General features: G+C 42.1%; 1 protein-coding gene across 1 annotated transcript in view; it reads right to left on the reverse strand.

The window, feature by feature from the left end:
• Positions 1-23077, reverse strand: part of nrxn2b (neurexin 2b) — a 383071-nt gene that overhangs the window by 173467 nt on the left and 186527 nt on the right. Inside the window, 3 exon segments of the mRNA XM_081353640.1 lie at positions 8774-8893; positions 15612-15785; positions 21154-21344. Of these exon segments, the coding sequence (XP_081209766.1) occupies positions 8774-8893; positions 15612-15785; positions 21154-21344 (485 nt within the window).

Below are 23077 nucleotides of genomic sequence, written 5' to 3' on the forward strand. Positions count from 1 at the left end.
GAATGTATTTGACAGACGTTTTTATCCAAAGCAACTTACATTGCTTTCAAGCTCCATGTTTGATCAGTTCTTGCCTTTCATGGGAATCGAATAAATGACCTTGGTGTTGCTACTGCCACTCTATTGTTTAAGCTCTGAAAGTTAAGACCAGTTCAGGCCAGCTAATGCCTGTAGAGGATCCATTACAGCCAGGCTAACTGCAGCTAGCATCAGGAGCCGGTCTCATCTGGTCTTCCAGCGGGGGAAACGAGAGCCTGATTGAAGAGCTGTAAGCAGGACCAGAAGCGAGTGGGATTTCTCTGGGATGTGCTTCTTCCCTGTTAGCAGAAGAGCAATAAAGCACGGCTCATCAGGCACGGCTGTAATTACTGGAGAGATAGTGAAGGGCAGACGAGCCATCGGTTGCCAGATCTGCCCTCGCGGCCTCAGAGCGACTCATACAGTGATTACACGCAGTAAAAGTGTTGCTAACGCTCGCTAACACTTGCTAACACAACGCTCGCTAACACACACAGCCACAGAAACACCGCAGTCTCCAACTCAATATGAAAAATGAACAGGAAGAGATTCCGTGTTTATGGGTTGGTTTCGAAGAGAAAAAACCCTGTTCCGATTATAAACACATGATCATTTAGCTCTTAACTCCAGATGTTGACGATTTTTATGTTACTTCATGTCAGAAGGATCATATGTATTAAACACACACATGACCATCACTGCAGTGTCATACAATCTCTCTCTCTGTGGAGATAACGAGCCAATGAGATCTCTCTCTCTGTGGAGATAACGAGCCAATGAGATCTCTCTCTCTGTGGAGATAACGAGCCAATGAGATCTCTCTCTCTATGGAGATAACGAGCCAATGAGATCTTGCTCTCTGTGGAGATAACGAGCCAATGAGATCTCACTCTCTGTGGAGATAACGAGCCAATGAGATCTCTCTCTCTGTGGAGATAACGAGCCAATGAGATCTCTCTCTCTGTGGAGATAACGAGCCAATGAGATCTTGCTCTCTGTGGAGATAACGAGCCAATGAGATCTCGCTCTCTGTGGAGATAACGAGCCAATGAGATCTTGCTCTCTGTGGAGATAACGAGCCAATGAGATCTCCCTCTCTGTGGAGATAACGAGCCAATGAGATCTCCCTCTCTGTGGAGATAACGAGCCAATGATATCTTGCTCTCTGTGGAGATAACGAGCCAATGAGATCTCCCTCTCTGGAGATAACGAGCCAATGAGATCTCCCTCTCTGTGGAGATAACGAGCCAATGAGATCTCCCTCTCTGTGGAGATAACGAGCCAATGAGATCTCGCTCTCTGTGGAGATAACGAGCCAATGAGATCTCCCTCTCTGTGGAGATAACGAGCCAATGAGATCTCGCTCTCTGTGGAGATAACGAGCCAATGAGATCTCGCTCTCTGTGGAGATAACGAGCCAATGAGATCTCGCTCTCTGTGGAGATAACGAGCCAATGAGATCTCTCTCTCTATGGAGATAACGAGCCAATGAGATCTTGCTCTCTGTGGAGATAACGAGCCAATGAGATCTCTCTCTCTATGGAGATAACGAGCCAATGAGATCTTGCTCTCTGTGGAGATAACGAGCCAATGAGATCTCGCTCTCTGTGGAGATAACGAGCCAATGAGATCTCTCTCTCTGTGGAGATAACGAGCCAATGAGATCTCGCTCTCTGTGGAGATAACGAGCCAATGAGATCTCTCTCTCTATGGAGATAACGAGCCAATGAGATCTCTCTCTCTGTGGAGATAACGAGCCAATGAGATCTCTCTCTCTATGGAGATAACGAGCCAATGAGATCTCGCTCTCTGTGGAGATAACGAGCCAATGAGATCTCTCTCTCTATGGAGATAACGAGCCAATGAGATCTTGCTCTCTGTGGAGATAACGAGCCAATGAGATCTCTCTCTCTATGGAGATAACGAGCCAATGAGATCTTGCTCTCTGTGGAGATAACGAGCCAATGAGATCTCTCTCTCTATGGAGATAACGAGCCAATGAGATCTTGCTCTCTGTGGAGATAACGAGCCAATGAGATCTCTCTCTCTATGGAGATAACGAGCCAATGAGATCTTGCTCTCTGTGGAGATAACGAGCCAATGAGATCTCTCTCTCTATGGAGATAACGAGCCAATGAGATCTTGCTCTCTGTGGAGATAACGAGCCAATGAGATCTCACTCTCTGTGGAGATAACGAGCCAATGAGATCTCTCTCTCTGTGGAGATAACGAGCCAATGAGATCTCTCTCTCTGTGGAGATAACGAGCCAATGAGATCTTGCTCTCTGTGGAGATAACGAGCCAATGAGATCTCGCTCTCTGTGGAGATAACGAGCCAATGAGATCTTGCTCTCTGTGGAGATAACGAGCCAATGAGATCTCCCTCTCTGTGGAGATAACGAGCCAATGAGATCTCCCTCTCTGTGGAGATAACGAGCCAATGAGATCTTGCTCTCTGTGGAGATAACGAGCCAATGAGATCTCGCTCTCTGTGGAGATAACGAGCCAATGAGATCTCCCTCTCTGTGGAGATAACGAGCCAATGATATCTTGCTCTCTGTTGAGATAACGAGCCAATGAGATCTCCCTCTCTGTGGAGATAACGAGCCAATGAGATCTCCCTCTCTGTGGAGATAACGAGCCAATGAGATCTCCCTCTCTGTGGAGATAACGAGCCAATGAGATCTCGCTCTCTGTGGAGATAACGAGCCAATGAGATCTCCCTCTCTGTGGAGATAACGAGCCAATGAGATCTCGCTCTCTGTGGAGATAACGAGCCAATGAGATCTCGCTCTCTGTGGAGATAACGAGCCAATGAGATCTCGCTCTCTGTGGAGATAACGAGCCAATGAGATCTCTCTCTCTATGGAGATAACGAGCCAATGAGATCTCGCTCTCTGTGGAGATAACGAGCCAATGAGATCTCTCTCTCTATGGAGATAACGAGCCAATGAGATCTTGCTCTCTGTGGAGATAACGAGCCAATGAGATCTCGCTCTCTGTGGAGATAACGAGCCAATGAGATCTCTCTCTCTGTGGAGATAACGAGCCAATGAGATCTCGCTCTCTGTGGAGATAACGAGCCAATGAGATCTCTCTCTCTATGGAGATAACGAGCCAATGAGATCTCGCTCTCTGTGGAGATAACGAGCCAATGAGATCTCTCTCTCTATGGAGATAACGAGCCAATGAGATCTCGCTCTCTGTGGAGATAACGAGCCAATGAGATCTCTCTCTCTATGGAGATAACGAGCCAATGAGATCTCGCTCTCTGTGGAGATAACGAGCCAATGAGATCTCTCTCTCTATGGAGATAACGAGCCAATGAGATCTCGCTCTCTGTGGAGATAACGAGCCAATGAGATCTCTCTCTCTATGGAGATAACGAGCCAATGAGATCTCGCTCTCTGTGGAGATAACGAGCCAATGAGATCTCTCTCTCTATGGAGATAACGAGCCAATGAGATCTTGCTCTCTGTGGAGATAACGAGCCAATGAGATCTCTCTCTCTATGGAGATAACGAGCCAATGAGATCTTGCTCTCTGTGGAGATAACGAGCCAATGAGATCTCTCTCTCTATGGAGATAACGAGCCAATGAGATCTCGCTCTCTGTGGAGATAACGAGCCAATGAGATCTCGCTCTCTGTGGAGATAACGAGCCAATGAGATCTCACTCGCTCTCTCTTGAGAGTTCAGCTAAAGGTCTATCTGTGGCTTCGGACAGCTTCATGCCTCATGAATTAAACTCCTTCATCAGGGACTCCTCATCCTCATCGGATATTCAGAGCACCAACTCTCTGCGCTCATCATTAATGTGGAGTCGAAGAGAAGGAGAAAAGCTCTAGAAGGAGAAACTTTCCCTGGTGACGAGGGACCTTCATCCTGATGCTCTGCGGTGAAATACTCTAAAGCTGCGCTACGGACGTTTCTCTCAGCAGTTTCTGTGTGTTGCTTTGCAGTCTGAACATCCTTAGAAGTTCTGCCGGCAGCAAAACGCTGTCGCATTCAGTCATAGAAGAAATCTGCTGCTTTAGTGCTCCATATTTACCACATAACTGTTTAAGAGTAGACAGAGTACAGGTGTCAGTGATAAACCTACTCTACAAGATCTGCCCTGTCTCTGGTGCTCTTCTTTTTTTCTTCTTCTTTTTTTTCAGTGAAAATTATATTTTAGTTTGATAATGTTTTTTATTTAATATTTTGTATTTTTGGGGGATTTTTTTTATACTAAATTACATTTACACTGTATTTATAATCCATTTGTTCACTTTTTGAGCATAGACCTGAAAATAAATGTCCAACTTAAACTGTTGTAAATCTTGAATGTTTTAGAGAGACAGACTGAAATTTGATCTCTTCTCAAAGACGACACTCGGCAGATTATTGCTGAAGTGAACAAAAGTTTTAAAAAGTGAACTTAAAAAAAGTTACAGAACTTTACTTTTATTGTTATGAAAAATGCACAAAAATGCTATTTTAAACTTTTATATGAAATATACATTTTCAAAATCACGTTTTACTCTAAAACTGCAAGAAAATCAAAGCCATAAATCTAAACAAGTTGTGTTCCAAATTTGAGGTTGATATCTCATGATATCTGAGCTTTCAGTGAGATGTTGTTCGGCTGCAGTACCAAACGCTTCCACTAGAGGAAACTCGTCTCATTCATTTCCTATTTATTTCAGGACCATTTAACCTTTTCGAATCATGTCCATGATTTATTTATTTTTTGTTTACACAGCAAGTGCCAAACCTTTGCCAAGTTTCGTACTATTCCAATAAAGTAAAAAAATTAAAAAATTCAGTCAAAAATGACTTAAAGCACCAGCTAATAACCCTCTGATGATCCGAATGTCCGCGGGAGGGACGCAAACATGCATGAGCACAACCTGTAGTATGAGTGGAGCTGACAAAAGTCTTTTGCTGACAAATAAACGTGAATCAGCGAAGTTACACTATGATAAAAACTATTATAGAATTTCAATGATACTAAAATAACACTGGAAACAGCATCAAAATCAAACGAAAAAACAAACAAAAACACGCCAGATCAAGAAACAACGATAATCATGTGAAGGGGGCGTGGCCACCAAAACCAGATTGACACACATTCGGACCAATAGCACGCCAGCACAGCTGTGACTGACAAGTGCAACCGTTCATGGAGACTTTGGGCCCTATTTTGACGATCTGAAACGCAAGTATCAAACGCGAAACGCAAGTAACTTTGTGGGCGGATCTCGGGCGCTGTTGCTATTATACCGGCGGGATAAATGACTCTTGCGCCCGACGCATATCTAAAATGTGTTGGTCTGAAGTCGCTTCATTACTCATAGGTGTGGTTTGGGCGTAACGTGAAATAAACCAATCAGAGCGTCATCTCACATTCCCTTTAAGAGCAGGAGCGCTTGTTCCATGGCGGATTGCTATTATAACGGCGGATTTGCCAGGAGCGGTTCACAGCCGAGGAGACCGACGGTCTCGTCAGGGCCGTAAAACACAGAGAAGTGACATTGGAGATGGAGAAACACACCCAAATTAGCTTCGGTTAAACAGGCGTATAATAATTTGGGTAAATGTGTAAGCTAGATTTATGCCTATTTTTCACATCTTCATGGACACAACAATGATTTCCCTCGTGTGGAATATTGTTCCTTGTAATAATGTATGGTTTTATAAAAATGAGAACTGCTGCTTCTGTGTAGACACGCCTCCTCTTTCCGCTGAACCGCCCCCGGGAGCGCAAGTTCATTCCCTAATTTAGCGACGTGCGTCTGTGGAGGGAAAAGTCCGCTGTGCGTCGGGTGCAAAATAGGAATGAGACATGCGTCAGTGTACAAAGTCAATTGCGCTGGGTGCGAGATAGGGCCCTGTGTGTGTTTAGAGTTTAACGTGGTAATATAGGATGTCTTTCAGTTTTCGAGTGAGAAAGGGAGTGAAAACTTTGTGCTATTCAACAGAGTGTTGAAGCAGAGTGTCAATAATGAGTCATTAGTTGTGATGAGTCAGATTCAGACACAATCCAGCTCTCAGAATAAATATATTCTGCACCGTCAGGGTTCGTAAGTGCCTGTGTTTCATTTGATCACTTCAAGGACGAGCGCTACGTGACTCAAACACTGAATAATATGAATACACAATCATCTGCAGAACTCAGACATCTGCAGAACTCATATTCACTGCTTGTCTGAGAATGACTCAAGATATGCACTCAGATATGACTGGACTCAGACACAAGGGGCGGGGCTTAGCGAGTGGTCAACGCCCACTACTGTTTCCCTCCTCATTCGGTGTGTCTCTTGATGATGAAGATGAGGATGATGAAGATGATGAAGATGAGGATGATGATGAAGATAGGATGATGATGATGATGATGATGATGATGATGATGAGGATGATGAAGATGAAGATGAGGATGATGAAGATGAAGATGATGAAGAAGATGATGAAGATGAGGATGATGATGATGATGATGAAGATAGGATGATGATGATGAGGATGATGAGGATGATGAAGATGAAGATGATGATGATGATGCAGATAGGATGATGATGATGATGAAGATGAGGATGATGAAGATGATGATGATGATGATGATGATGATGAGGATGATGAAGATGAAGATGATGAAGAAGATGATGAAGATGAGGATGATGAAGATGATGAAGATGATGATGATGATGATGAAGATAGGATGATAAGGATGATGAAGATGAGGATGATGAAGAAGATGATGAAGATGAGGATGAGGATGAGGATGATGATGACGATGAAGATGATGATGATGATGATGATGATGATGATGAAGATAGGATGATGATGAAGATGATGATGATGATCACTCCTGACATTAATGGCTCACTCACACATGCTGTCGTCAGTCGGATAACAGACGAGTTCAGAGACGGGTCACTAGCCTCGGCCGAACCTTCTGCTTCCTGTGTGATGATGAACAGGAAGTGACATCAGCCGAGATCTGAACATGCTTCGACTCGTCTGATCAGACTGACGACACTTTTACATTTTAAATTGTATTAGCAATGTGAATTAACTGAATTAAACACACACAAATGACAACAATAAAGTATGCTACTGTTTGAAACATCAGCACTAGACACTGCATACTGATTCACTGAAAACAGCAGGCAGTGTTTATTAGAAGCCTTTACACGGTATGACCTCATTTACATGTAAATTAGTGTGTGTGTGTGTGTGTGTGTGTGTGTGTGTGTGTGTGTGTGTGTGTGTCACAGCTGCAGATGAAAACACACAAATCTTTCAGCCCTGAATTCTGTATTCACAGCCAAACTGACCTATTAAAGAAAGAAGCCCAGTGTGTGTGTGTGTGTGTGTGTGTGTGTGTGTGTGTGTGTGTGTGTGTGTGTGTGTGTGTGTGAGTGTTTGATCAGGTTCATGATGAAGTTCTCATGTTCTCTGATATCTCAGAAAGTGAAGGTGAGCATCTCGACTGACAGCAGAAGAGTGTCACACACATCAAGACACAAGCGCTGCAGGCGGTGTGTGTGTGTGTGTGTGTGTGTGTGAGAGCGCTGAAGGCTGTGTGTCAAACTGAAGCTGAACCAGAGCGTTTGCAGGAGAGAAACCAAGGACCAATCAACAGCAAGTGTGAGCGGCGTCACATCAAAACAGCTTCATCAACACACACACACACACACACACACACACACACACACACACACACACACACACACACACACACACACACACACACACACATGAAGAGCACAGAGACCCGGATCATCACGTCACTGATATGATTGTTGCATAACAAAACTGATGTGTATATTTAAAAACCGAATAAATAATGTGTTTCTACCCAGCATCAGTTTTACGTTTAATAGGCGTCTAATATCCGTCCAAACACAGCCCAGACGTCTAGGCTAAAACAAGGCAGAATTTGGGCTCAGTGAACATCTAATAGACGTCTAACCCATCGCCCAAGAATAGACTAGTCATCAATTAGACAACAAAGAAATTAAATGAGTGAAGAAATGAAACCAAACACCTTGTAATCACTGTTGCCTCTGTCAGGGTTTCTGCTTCACCTCCAGCATTTACTCCACCACCACCGAGTAACTGCTTCAGGCCCTTCCCAACACGTGAGCATCAGCACTGATCATCTTTACACACACACAGCGCTGCAGTGAAGCAGACGCTCGGCAGGAAACAGGAAGTGCACAGATGAGGCGGCTCACATGCTAATCATTTCACTTAGCGACCAATTAATCCAACGAAGCCAACAGGGAGGGCTCGAAAAACCAATTAATAACCACAATAAATCAGCTAATTAAGAGAGGAGATGAAATTAGCATCAAAATTAGATGCAGTAAGCGATAATGAAGGTGGCGTGTGCTCAGAACAACACAACATCCCCAAGCACACAAACCTACATCTACACACCATCCACTGAAGGGTTAAAGGGAGAGTTCACCAAAGATGAAGATTAGCCCATGATTTACTCTCCCTCAACCCATCCTAGTGTATATGACACTCTTCTCTCAGACGAACACCATCAGAGTTATACTAGAACATGTCCTGCTCTTCTAAAGGAGGATGTCGTACACACCTAGGAAGACTTGAGGGACAGTAACTCATGGGCTAATCTTCATCTTTGGTGAACTATCCCTATAACGGACCCTGTTCGCCTGAACCACAGCAGGATAAACCAGTCTGTCCCACAGAAGCAGAGGATGAGGATGAAGAGGATGAAGAGGATGAAGGGGTGTACTCACGGTCGCTGCAGAACGAGCCCCCGTAGGACGTCATGGAGCAGTCGCAGGAGAAGCCCTCCCACTGCTGCAGACACACCCCCTGATGATGACACGAGTCCTCCGTACAGGTGGTGCTGGGTCCTGCACACACACACACACACACACACACACACACACATCAAGGCACTGCAGGAACGATGACGGTATCAGCGTTCACACCACAGACCGTATATAATATGGGCGAAGTTCAGAAGAACTTCAGAAGTTTCTGAAGAGCGTCTTTTAAGCCCAAAGTGGGCGGAGCCATCTTGGCCGCGCGTCACTCCGGATAAACGAACATGTGCAGCGCGGCGGATTAGCTGAGGCGACGTGACGCTAACAGACAAACGGCTAGCAGTGACATCAGCGGCAATCCACCTGTCACTCAAGAGGCCACGCCCTCAGTACGTCTCGCACTGGCTGTGATGCGCCGCACATCACGCAATCAGGGTGAAAGGTCACGCGTGTTCAGAAATGAAGGAACGGGTGGAAAACTCCATCTCAGTTTCTCCTCCAACGTCAAGATCGTCCGACATCGCTGTTTTACCTTTTAGTAGTCAATGGCGTTTGACTCAGTCTTTGCACGTTGGCTTTGTAAACACTGGGTCGGATCTTCCGCCTACGTCACGCTTGACCTTTCACCCTGATGACGTAATGTGTGAAGTCGTGCAAGACCAGCATTAGTGGTTAAAAGTATATAAATGTGTATTTAGTTGTAAAATGTCCGCTGGTTTGTCTAGATGAGACTCTTATTCCTCGGCTGGATCGTGTCGAGACTTTGAAGCTGCACTGAAACTCACATCTGGACCTTCGACCCGTTGGACCCCATTGAAGACACTATATGGAGGAACATCCTGGAGTGATTTCCTCAGAAACCTTCATTTCTTTCCCACTGAAGAAAAAGACTTGAACATCTCGGATGACGAGGGGAAAATGTTAATTCTGAAGTGAACTAATCCTTTTGATCATCAGATCCTCACATTAGAGTGATTTCTGGAGGATCATGTGACACTGAAGACTGGAGTAATGATGCTGAACATTCAGCTTTGATCACAGGAATAAATTACACTTTACTGTATATTCACATAGAGAACAGATGATTTACACTGGAATAATATTTCACTGTTTTACTGTATTTCTGATCCTGTGAATGCAGAGGAATCATCCGTGCCGGTTCTCCAGAACGAGAGTAACTCTGCTGAGTTTATAATGTGAGTCGCAGCTGATAATGGACTTTAAGCTGATCTGAGGTCAGTGATTATCTCCACAGGACACTCACACCACATGATGATTATTCTACATCTCAGCCAATCAGATCTCAGCAGGGCCGGAGAAAAGGTGTTTCCTGCGGTTCATGTGTAAAAGCTGAAGCACACGAGTTTGTGGATCAGAAGTTATTTCAGCACATCTTCAGGTTAATGATGTGTGTGTGTGTGTGTGTGTGTGTGTGTGTGTGTGTGTGTGTGTGTGTGTGTGTGTGAATATTACCATACATGTGCAGTTTAAGAGTAAAGACAGAAAAGATTTTTCCGTCTCTTTCCTCGACGGCACAATTAACTGAACCGCTGAAGCGTGAATTAAAATTATTCTAATTGACTGTTGAGTTGATTGTGTTCTAACCACATACTAATGACTCGACTGTGTGTGTGTGTGTGTGTGTGTGTGTGTGTGTGTGTGAGTGAGTTTGATTTATATTACATTGTGGGAACCAAATAAAACCAAGAAAAACCTGAGATCACCTCCATTGAGGTCACCAGCCAGCGGTCCATGAGGGAAATGGGTTAATAAACATACTAAATGATATTTTTTTGGAAATGTAAAAATGCAGAAAGTTGTGTGTGATGGGTAGGTTTAGGGGTAGGGTTAGTGTGTGTGTGTGTGTGTGTGTGTGTGTGTGTGTGTGTGTGTGATGGGTAGGTTTAGGGGTAGGGTTAGTGTGTGTGTGTGTGTGTGTGTGTGTGTGTGTGTGTGTGTGTGTGTGTGTGTGTGTGTGTGATGGGTAGGTTTAGGGGTAGGGTTAGTGTGTGTGTGTGTGTGTGTGTGTGTGTGATGGGTAGGTTTAGGGGTAGGGTTAGTGTGTGTGTGTGTGTGTGTGTGTGTGTGTGTGTGTGTGTGTGTGTGATGGGTAGGTTTAGGGGTAGGGTTAGTGTGTGTGTGTGTGTGTGTGTGTGTGTGTGTGTGTGTGTGTGTGTGTGTGTGTGTGTGTGTGTGTGTGTGATGGGTAGGTTTAGGGGTAGGGTTAGTGTGTGTGTGTGTGTGTGTGTGTGTGTGTGTGTGTGTGTGTGTGTGATGGGTAGGTTTAGGGGTAGGGTTAGTGTGTGTGAGTGTGTGTGTGTGCGTGTGTGTGTGCGTGTCTGTGTGTGTGTAAGTGTGTGTGTGTGTGTGTGTGTGTGTGTGTATGTGAGAGAGAGAGAGAGAGAGAGAGAGAGTGAGTGTGTGAGTGTGTGTGAGAGTGTGTGTGTTTGTGTGTCTGAGTGAGTGTGTCTGAGTGAGTGTGTCTGAGTGTGTGTGTGTGTGTGTGTGTGTGTGTGTGTGTGTGTGTGTGTGTGTGTGTAACGGGGTGTTCCAGCTTGTGTTCTCGTCCTCTGGGTTTGAGAAGGTCAGCTCATCGTCCACATTCAAACCACTTTAATTAAATGCAAAAACATCTTTGTATTGTTTCTGCATCTTTAATATTTATACTTCTTGATTTGTTGAAAATATATATTAGCATAAATAACCGAAATGCCTACAACTGAAAGTTAGTGTGCATATTCACTGTATGCTGAAGAGAGCGTCTCAAACCCTGAGGAAAGATATCGACCCTTGACCCTCGACCCTTAATGAGCCTGGCCAATCAGAACACAGCGTTCCGTCTCAGAATTTATGAAAGATGATCATAATAGGGCCTGATTAAACCATCATATAGATCAGATAGTCGTGTGTCATATCGTTGGAAAGGTCTCAGCTTATATTAACATTTACCCAACAAAAGAGGTTACAGCTGCACAATTCACTGGAAAAAATATCAATAACATGAAACACACATGACGAAATGTTCTGTTTTTCTTCAGAGACCCGCTGTGAGTTCTGTTCATGTTCTTGTTCTCAGGTCTTTTATTTTGAAGTTTAGTTATTGTCATGTTTCCTGTTTGTCATGTGTTTCCCTCACTCATCATGTGACCCTGTTTGTGTGTTCTGATTGGTTCCCTTCTCTATGTGTCATGTTCTCATTGGTTCATTGTGTTCAGTGATTGAGTGTAAATAGCCCTGGTGTTGTCCATGCTAAAGGCCAGCTCATGTCTACGTCCAGTCTTTGGCTTGATCACGCTAATGCTGAATAGACACTGCACTTATGTCCAGCTCTCCTCCAGTGGAAGTGCTACGCCTGTAGAGTCCCTTCACTATAGTCACACGTTCTCCGTTAACACTAACGAATCCCCTGGTCAGTTCAGAGGGATGTAACTCGATTGGACCGAACAGACTGACGGTTTTGGGGAGTTTGGATGCTTTTCAACTCTTTTTAAAGGTAGATTATGCTATTTATTTACTTTGTGTTGCCTAAACGTTTTCAACACTGATAATAATCACAAATGTTTCTTGATCATCAGATCCTCATATTAGAGTGATTTCTGAAGGATCATGTGACACTGAAGACTGGAGTAATGATGCTGAACATTCAGCTTTGATCACAGGAATAAATTACACTTTACTGTATATTCACATAGAGAACAGATGATTTACATTATAATAATATGTCACTGTTTTACTGTATTTTTGATCTAGTAAACGCAGCTAGAGTCTATATATCATATCGAGGGCTTGGAGCCAGAGGGGCGTAAGTGGCATTTGACAAACTTTACAGGAGAGCCAAAACAAAGTTTTGACCACACTTCAATCAACTGTATTTATTAACCTTCAACCACAACACTGCACCCACTTATATACTTATATATAGTAAGTTCTTAAGTTAACATATTATGGCATATTAACACGACGAACATTCTAAAACCTTGCAAAATCTTGAAAATATGGCAAAAACATCAAATACGCCTTTTTGGCACCAAACATTTCCAATTCTTCTAAAGAAAAAAAAATATATTTTTATATATATAAAAATAGATAGGCATATCTGCTGATCAATGCAGAAATGACAAAACATTGGTTAAAAACACTCTAACTTCATAACTTTTCATTTTTTCTAAAATACTGTATACATAGTCATTTCAGCTAACCAAGTTTATTATCAGCCACTAAATTGTGATTAATGTTTATTTTTTTCATGATTCTTTGATGAATATGAAGTTCAAATATAATCTTTTGCCACATTATAAATGTCTTTAATGTCACTTTTAATCTAATTAATGCATCAGAGATTAATAAAAGTCTTAGTTCCTTAAAAATCTATATGATATCCCCTAAACGTTGAAGTGTGTGTGTGTGTGTGTGTGTGTGTGTGTGTGTGTGGGCTGATGTTCTGACGGTAATAAAGTGCATTATATTCAGATGTGGTGTTGTTAATTGTTGGATAGAGTTGAGAAGTTTTTATGCTAATCTGATGTTAGATAATAGATCTCACAGCAACAGAAAGCCTGTGATATGTGTGTGTGTAATGTGATGTGTGTGTGTGTGATGTGTGTGTGGAGTGTGTGTCTAATGTTTCCTGAAGTCCTGGTGTTGTGTTGATATTCTGCGCTGATTTCCCAGTGGACTCTCTCTCGCTCTCTGTGCAAAAACAACATTATTACGAGCTCGATCAGCCTGTCATCTGCGCTGCCAGACACACACACACACACACACACACACTCTCACTCTCACACACACACACACACACACACACACACACACACACTCACACTCACACACACACACACACACACACACACACACACACACACACACACACACACACACACACACACACACACACACACACACACACACACACTCACTCTCACACAGACACACACACTCACACTCACACTCACACACTCACTCTCACACAGACACACACACTCACTAACACACTCACACACTCACTCTCACACAGACTCACTCACTCACTCACTCACTCACTCACTAACATACACACACACACACACACACACACACACACACACACACACACACACACACACACACACAAACAAACAGGCGCACATATCTTTGTGGGGACTCTCCATAGACGTAATGGTTTTTATACAGTACAAACTGTATATTCTGTCCCCTTACACTAACCCTACCCCTAAACCTACCCATCACACACACACACACACACACACACACACACTAACCCTACCCCTAAACCTACCCATCACAGAAAACTTTCTTCATTTTTACATTTTCAAAAAAATATCATTTAGTATGTTTATTAACCCATTTCCCTCATGGGGACCGCTGGCTGGTGACCTCAGGTTTTACTATCCTTGTGGGGCCATTTGGTTCCCACAATGTAATATAAACAAAAACACACACACACACACACACACACACACACACACACACACACACACACAAACACACACACACACACACACACACACAAACACACACACACACACACACACACACACACACACACACACACACACACCGTGAGTACACCAGACACACACACACACACACACACCATGAGTACACCAGACACACACACACACATACACACACACACACACACACACACACACACACACACCGTGAGTACACCAGACACACACACACACACACACACACACACACACACACACACACACACACACACACACACACACACCGTGAGTACACCAGACACACACACACACACACACACACACACACACACACACACCGTGAGTACACCAGTCTTGGTTTTTATCTGTATATTTTTAATTTTAGTTAAAGTTTTAGAAATGTTGTTGTGTGTTTTCATTTGATGTCTATAGCTTTTCATTGATTTTCATTTCAGTTTTAGTGATTTTAGTACAGAAAGCTAAACTCAATGGAAATGAGGAATGTTGCCATAGCAACTTGCAGAAATATATTATGTTTAAGTTTTTTAAATGCCAATTTAGTACAGTTAACATTTATTTTATTTCAAACAACAACAAAAATATATATATTTTTTGTTTTAGTTTCAGTTAACTATAATAACCCTGGTACATTTTGAAATTAAAATTAACTAGATTAAAAAATGCTTTCGAAGTATTTTTCATTGTTAGTTCATATTAACTAATGTTAAAGCCACTGTAAAATCAAAATGGACAATTCTTGTTTCTGTTATGGAATATTACAGCGTTTCTTCTAAATGATTTACAGGTGCGCATCATTATTGTGTTAATAATCCTGACTCAGAATGAGTTCCTCTTGCAGCATCTCTTCTCTTCTCTGATGATGAGGGCGGGGCTTCAACCTGTCACTCACGTGAGATCAGCCAATGGCAAACCACAACTGTCCAATCATCCAATCAATTCCCCACAGACACAATCAAGCCCCGCCCACATCTGTTCTTGTTCCAGAAGCGCTTCACTCGATATACAGAACAGTAGAGGAGAAAAGACCAGTGAGTGTGAGTGTGTGAGTGTGTGTGTGTGCATGCGTGTGAGCGTGTGTGTGTGTGTATGAGTGTGTGTGTGCATGTGCGTGTGCGTGTGTGTGTGCATGCGTGTGTCAGTGTGTGTGTGTGTGTGTGTGTGTGTGTGTGTGTGTGTGTATGACTATGCCTGTAGACTTTTTATTAATTTTCATTTCAGTTTTAGTTATTTTAGTGCTGAAAGTTAGAAACTAAACGGAAATGAGAGGTGTGTGTGTGTGTGTGTGTGCGTGTGTGTGTGTTATTGAGTGTATGTGTGTGTGAGAGACTGACCGTCGCATCCTCGATCCACCTGGCCCACCCTGTGGAGGGCGTCTGCGAGCAGGTCCGGCAAGCGGCCGTTCAGGTCCACGGAGGCGAGGCACCCCTGGTACCCGTCCCGGGACGCGATCAGCTTCGGCAGGCTGCTGTACATGCTTTTAGCGACTCCACCGATGTACAGCTCTCCTGAGGAACGAGAGGAAGACACGTGAAGAACTCACGCCTGAATCGTGAGAATTCGTGAGGAACTGAAGAATTTATGTGGTTATAGCACCACCTACTGGTCAAAAGATCAACTACTTTACTGACCCTTTTCACAAGATGTAATATAAATCTCTGGTGTCCAGAGAATGTGTCTGTGAAATTTCGCCTCAAAATACCAGATCATTTATTAGAGCTTGCCAAATTTGGCCCTTTTTGGGTGTGAGCAAAAATGTGTTTTTATGTGTGTCCCTTTAAATGCAAATGAGCTGTTGCTCCGCCTCCGTTCAGAAGAGGGCGGAGCCTTTACAGGAGCTTCAGAAACTCCAGCAATAACAGAACAGGCCAATCTCCCTCATCCAGAATCCCAGAATAACCAGCGGCCACAAGGAAGTGCTTGGAAATGTTTAGAGAAAAAACTGTACAAAATGGAATATATATATATATATATATATATATACACTAAAATGTGATAAAAGTAAATTAATAAAATAAAAAAAAAACAAATATAAGATTAAATTTAAAATTTAAATTAATAAAAATGAATCATACATTAAAAATAAACAAATATATACAAATAAATAACACATATTTGGTTAAAATAAACAAATAAATAATACACAGTACAGTACTATAGTGACTATAAAACGTTTGAATCCATTAGTTCATTATACAAGTGTTGTGGCCCAGTTTCAATAGAACAATAATTCACACACGGATGAGAGGAAACCAGAGCATCGCCTTCCCGAAGTCGTTAGTGTGTGTTTAACTGGTGTGTGTTCACACACACATCTCAAGGTTCATATATCTGAGTAGACTGTGCAGCTGTGACCTTGTGTAGTTGTAGATCCTTCTCCTATTCAGCACCAGAACTCTGGAACAGTCTTCCTAACATTGTCCGGGAAGCAGTATACATTAGTGTGTGTGTGTGTGTGTGTGTGTGTGTGTGTGTGTGTGTGTGAGATTCTCTTGTGTTGAATGGCTTCTTCTGCATGAAGGCAGTGATCGATACACACTATACACACACTGGCCGGTCAATGTGTGTGTGTGATGGAGGCGTGCGCAGACAGTTAAAACCAGCGGTTAGTCCTGATGCCAGACGTGTGTGTTCCTCTGACCTGTCAATCATCCACATCATCACTTCACTGACCTGTCAATCATCCACATCATCAGTCTGTTCATCAATCACTTCTACATCTCTCAAGAGTTCAGCTCAGGGTGCATCATGGGTAATCCTGACTCCAGCAACATTATCCTATATCAGCACTCACATTTATTATATATTGTGTCAAATTAAAATATCATGTATGTGTTTGACTCTGTCATCATTTATGATTATTTAATAGGTTTTCTGTGTAAGTATCATAAAGTATGTACATACAGTACTGTAATTTATCACAGGAGAAACTCAACGAACTGCTTGTTAAACGCTGTTGCGTGGGTTGTAACTAATTAGCATAATGCCCGCCTCTGGTCTTGATTGGCTGAGCAGCGTCTCTTAGCTCCGCCCTCAAACACTGTAGTGTATCTGAGACTGGAGGAGTTTGGTTCGTGCTGTTCGTGTCGAGAAGACGCAGTTTTCTGAGATTGATACGGTGAAACCCACGCCATCGTCACTGTTCGCATCACTGAGATCAAGAGCTGAGATTCAGATATGATAATGAGCGTTTGCTTTCTGACCAATCAGAGCAGAGCAGCTCTCAGAGAGGCGGGGCTTAGAGAGACTGAATCTCCGAACGAAGCGTTTCAGACACTGAGAGAAAAGAGCTGATGCGTTTTTGACTTTGGGTGCATGTAAACTGTTGTAGGAGACGCCAAAACAACATAGGGATGTCTAAACAGCATAATAGTGGCACTTTAACATCTTGCTTCTCCAGTAAATGTATCTTGATTTGGGAATTTTTAGATATTTGTGCTGGAAAACGAGACAGAAACACTGAGGAAGAGCCTATTTTTTGCAGCGTATAAAATGCAATAGAGCGGCACTCGCTGCCGGACGTCCAGTGAGACGACCACCGTTCATTAATGTCCAGTCAATCAGAATGAGCGACAGAAAACGAAACCCGTTCCCGCAGAAGATAAACCCAGAGTTCAGTGTGTGAATGATCCTCTCGGACGAACACGGCACTGAAGGCAGATTATGACTCAGTTTACTAATTATCACAGAGATTAACGGAGAAGGGCTGAACCTGATAATTAATAAATCATCAAAGCATAAAGAGTGTGTGTGTGTCGCGATACAAAGAGGATAAGCGTCTCCATCAGCGAGACGGGATTAAACTCTCCCGCTGCGTCTATTCTACACACATTACTCTCACACACAAAAGGACAATTTGTTTTTGCAAAGCCTGATACACGGCTAATTCTCTTCGCCGAGATGTAGACGCATTCTAGAGGTAAAATGTCGAGCTCAAGCGGATGCGGGATATTTAATTTCATGCTAATCGGTCGCGAGGAAACCAGAGGTTCGGGTCAGAGCCACACATTCGTCTGCAGACGTCACGCTTCAGTGACCTCGGGGTTTCTCTCTACATTTACATTCATGCTCTCGGCAGGAGCTTTCATTCAAAGCAGACATTACGTATGCTCAAGCATTCCCTGGGAATCAGACCCACGACCGCGAACCGCCGGGATTTGCTTCTTGTTTTCTAACTGAGAATGTCCTAAAAATACTCAAAAATCTTTTTTTTTCCTCCATTGTTTTAAAGACAAAACTTAAGAATTCAAACTCTTGGGAAGAATATCCTTTAAAAAATAATGTAAATACGTAACAAATTGTCTTAAACTATTAAAATCCAGCGTTTAATGTTGTTTATGTGTCTATGTGGTGTTATTAATACGCTTTAAGACACACCATGTGTAAATTCATAAGTCGACAGCATTGCTGAGTATTTCCTCCTTAAAACTGCAGTGAACCAAAGACAGTCTCAAACACACGCTTTGAAATCGCTGGTGTTTCTGACGTCACAAACTACCTTGTAACCAATCAGATCAACGTGTGATCGTCAACCAGTGGATCTCTGAGCTGGAGGCGGGGCTCATTTGCATATTCATAGAACCGCGCATACTATAAATGAGGCAAGGGTGTCGAGTTACATTCAAGATATTTTAAGACCAAAAAAATGCTTAAATATGTCATTTCGGTGATCAAAGATGAGTTTTTATGGACTTTAAATCCCCTAAAATCTTTTGGTGTAATTTTATTCTCAAGAAAAACAAAAACATTTCTCCAGAATTGCATGTTTCTGAAAGTTCTCTGAACGTCCCAAACCTGTTTTTCTTGGTTATGTGAACATTGAGGGAACGTTCCATTGTATCATTCTTCAAACATTATGGGAACGTTACTTCTGAATGATTTTAGACGAATGCCCAACTAATGTTTCAGAAAAGCCTTCCCTGTGAGAGCATCACTGAAGACCAGATCACTGCGGACAGACGCTCCATTAGTGTTCCCGGAAGAACGTTTGTTGGCGACGTTGAGAGAACGTTCCCTGTTCGCTGGATAGGAACAATCTTACAAACGTCTTATTTTCTAAAGAAGTTTTTGCACTGTTCATCCTGACTGAAATCATGAAATCCTGCAGAACTGTTTTATTGTGGGAATATTCCTGTCTTAAACTGCTCAAACGGAATTAGTCTTTGGCCTGGGGTTGTGTTTATCGCGTGACGAGACGCTGCCGACGGGTTTCACACATTTACTGCCAGAGACTGTGTGTTATAAGACCACAGGACATTCGAGGACGTCCATCATCGGGTGAGCGAGATCCAGATCTGAACACATCAGAGCATCAGCTCAGTTCCAGTGTGAGGAGATCAAGTGCACTTTGAATGAAAGCGTCTGTCAAACGAGCTCTGTTATATAACGTGTCTTCAGCGTAAACACATTGTGTTCCAGTAAACGTCTCCTGAAACTCCTGCTTGTCACTGATTTCAGAATCGAGACGAGATGAGACGGCTGTGTGTTTGAGGCGAGCTCAGGGAATCAGACGCCCGGAGAAAGAAATGCAGGAGAAACGCTTTCATCAAACACACGTTCCCCTCAGCGTCGACATCTGATCATAAACCCGTCCCATGGTGTTTATCATCCTGCACAATTTACAGACTTACACAACTATTAAATACATTGGGGTCAGTAAGATGTTTACAAAATATATGTATAAACTAACACTTTTACTCATCAAGGATGCATTAAATTGATCAAAAGTGACAGTAAAGACATTTATAATGTTACAAAATATTCTATTTAAATAAATGCTGTTCTTTTGAACTTTCTCTTCATCAAAGAATCATGAAAAATAAAGTGTATCACAGTTTACACACAAAATCAAACTGTTTTCAACACTGATAATAATCATAAATGTTTCTTGATCATCAAATCCTCATATTAGAGTGATTTCTGAAGGATCATGTGACACTGAAGACTGGAGTAATGATGCTGAACATTCAGCTTTGATCACAGGAATAAATTACACTTTACTGTATATTCACATAGAGAACAGATGATTTACAGTGGAATAATATTTCACTGTTTTACTGTATTTTTGATTAATAAATGCAGCCTTGGTGAGCAGAAGAGACTTTTGTAAAAAAAAAAAAAAAAAAAACAATTATAATAATTATTTCAAACTTTTAACATTTTCATGTTCACAGGACGTGGATTGAGAAAATAACTAAAGGCTTGTGAACCAACACTTTCAGATAACCCCGCCCCCAAACAGCACAAACCCCCTGTGGTTGGTCACTTTACCTGTCAGTCAAACGGTCTCAGTAAACGGCTCTTGATATCTGATATTTCTGATATTGGACAATAAAACCCAATGTGTCATAATTTTGACTTTTTAATCTCATAATTAAACGTCATGATTTTGACTAATTATGACATAGGTATGACTTAGTATGTCATAATTAAGATTTACCAAAACATAATTTTTTCTTATGTGGCAGAAACGGACTTCCGTAGTTTCTGCCATTGGGGTTCATTTCTGAAACTTGGTTTACATGATAAAGTTATCCCTGTTATTCTCTCTGTGTTTACCACAGTACATGTTTATTACAGGCTCTAACCTTCCCTGAGTAAATGCTCGTGTGTGTGTGTGTGTGTGTGTGTGTGTGTGTTCAGTACCTCTGATGGAGTAATGGAGTGTGTGTGTGTGTGTGTGTGTGTGTGTGTGTGTGTGTTCAGTACCTCTGATGGAGTAATGGAGTGTGTGTGTGTGTGTGTGTGTGTGTGTGTGTGTTCAGTACCTCTGATGGAGTAATGGAGTGTGTGTGTGTGTGTGTGTGTGTGTGTGTGTGTGTGTGTGTGTGTGTGTGTGTGTGTGTGTGTGTGTGTGTGTGTGTGTGTGTTCAGCACCTTTGAGGTCCAGGTTCCTGGCTCCGTTGGAGTGCTGTGTCACGGTGCGAGAGTCGATCTTCAGCATGTGGACGTTGTTGGTGTCTCGGGAAACCACCACGTTGTGCCACTGATTGTCATTGAGCGGCTTCTCTGAGTTTCCCTTCATGAGAGACGGGCCGTTCCCGAGGTCAAACACGTAGTGGATAAACCTGAACACACGGACAAACACACCTCAGGTCAGCTACTGATGCCAACACACACTCGTCTCAGCTCATCTCAACACTCCTGACGGCTGAACGACTGAGCTAGGGTTTATTATTATCACTATCACTATATTGACATAAAGGTGTGTTTCTTCACTCTGACAGCTGCAGGACAACGATAGTGTGAGAAACACACACTTTTAGTTAGTGTTTTCAGTTTTGATTGTCTTATTTTCACTGTCACTTTTCAATGAATGAAACCCATTTCCTCCGTTCTCTTCTAATACCGTAGTTAATGTGTTTTTTCTCTGCATTTCCCTTCAAAAATTGATTATAAAACAGCACATTTATTCTGTTCATCACTGATAAAAGCTGTGAAAATGAGCTTGGTTCCTTTGACTGGTCATAACCGCTTCTGTTGGCAGCGTGAACAATTACATCAGTGAAGCTCTTTAAACAACACAACAGATGAAGACTTTCCAACAAAGACGACAAACAGCATCACCCACACCACATATCTGTTGCTAAGAAACACAATTATTCAGAACAATGAGTTTTGTGGAATCTAAACAGTGTTTGTGTGTAAAATGATTCTGTTCTTGACATCAAAACTTCCTGCATTATTTCTATGTGAGGTGACAAAAACAATCAACCGGAAAAACATTCAAGTGTCTTCAGATTCTAATCTCCATCTGCTCAAATAATTATTAAAACTGAAATAAAAATAAACTAAACCTATGAAAAAAAAAAGAAAAAGCAAGACAAAAAGCCTAAATGAAATAAGTTCTGATGCTAAAATTGAATATATATATATATATATATATTTAATAGTATATAAATAAGGCTAAAATAACACTGTTAAGCAAACTGTTAACTTACATTACGTTCAAAACTTGCTGTAGACAGAAAGATCCCCTCAACATCTCTTTTGTTTCTCAAGGTAAATAACGCGATGACTTTAGCTGTTTCTCAGATGTTTCTCCTGAGATAATCTATCCAGGGTTTAGAAGAGATTAGAAGATCTCTATATGAGCATCTCACCATGTTGATTTTATTGCTCTGAAGTCTTACTGTGTCTGCATCTGGAGAAAGTGACACGTGATGCTTTTGGAACTGCAAAAAAACCAACGTTTTCAAACATGTTTCCTGAAGCCTGAACATTAACCTGTGAAACTAAAGAAATAGCCACAACGGCGATGTTGCGACTGAGATTTTTTTTTTCCTTAAGAAAAATCAAACTATCGGCATCGGCTGACATCATTCTGAATAATCGGCTATCGGTATCAGCGGAGACATTTAAAGGGGTCATATGATGGTTCTAAAAAGAACATTATTTTATGTATTTGGTTTAATGCAATGTGTTTATGTGGTTTTATGTTTAGAAAAAGTCATAATTTTACACATACTGTACATTATTGAAACGCTTCGATTTTTGCAAAGCTCATTGTTCTGAAAAGCGCGTTGTGCTCTGATTGGCCAGCGATCCAGTGCATTGTGATTGGCCCAAAAACCTTAAGCGTGTGACGGAAATGTCACGCTCTTACCATATTTGGAACATCAGCTCCCAAAGCAATAATGACAGGTGATAGTGTCAGTACCTTATCAATTTGAGTCCGAATCTGATCCGGAAAATGCAGATGATCAAGCTGATCGATCAACTTTGCCAGCGCGACTGGACCAGATCGTATCAGATTGGTAAGGTTTTATTTCATTGGGGACATAATTACTGATCATAATGC

This window comes from Scardinius erythrophthalmus (assembly GCF_964197995.2).
Source record: "Scardinius erythrophthalmus genome assembly, chromosome: 2".
Lineage (NCBI taxonomy): Eukaryota > Metazoa > Chordata > Actinopteri > Cypriniformes > Leuciscidae > Scardinius > Scardinius erythrophthalmus.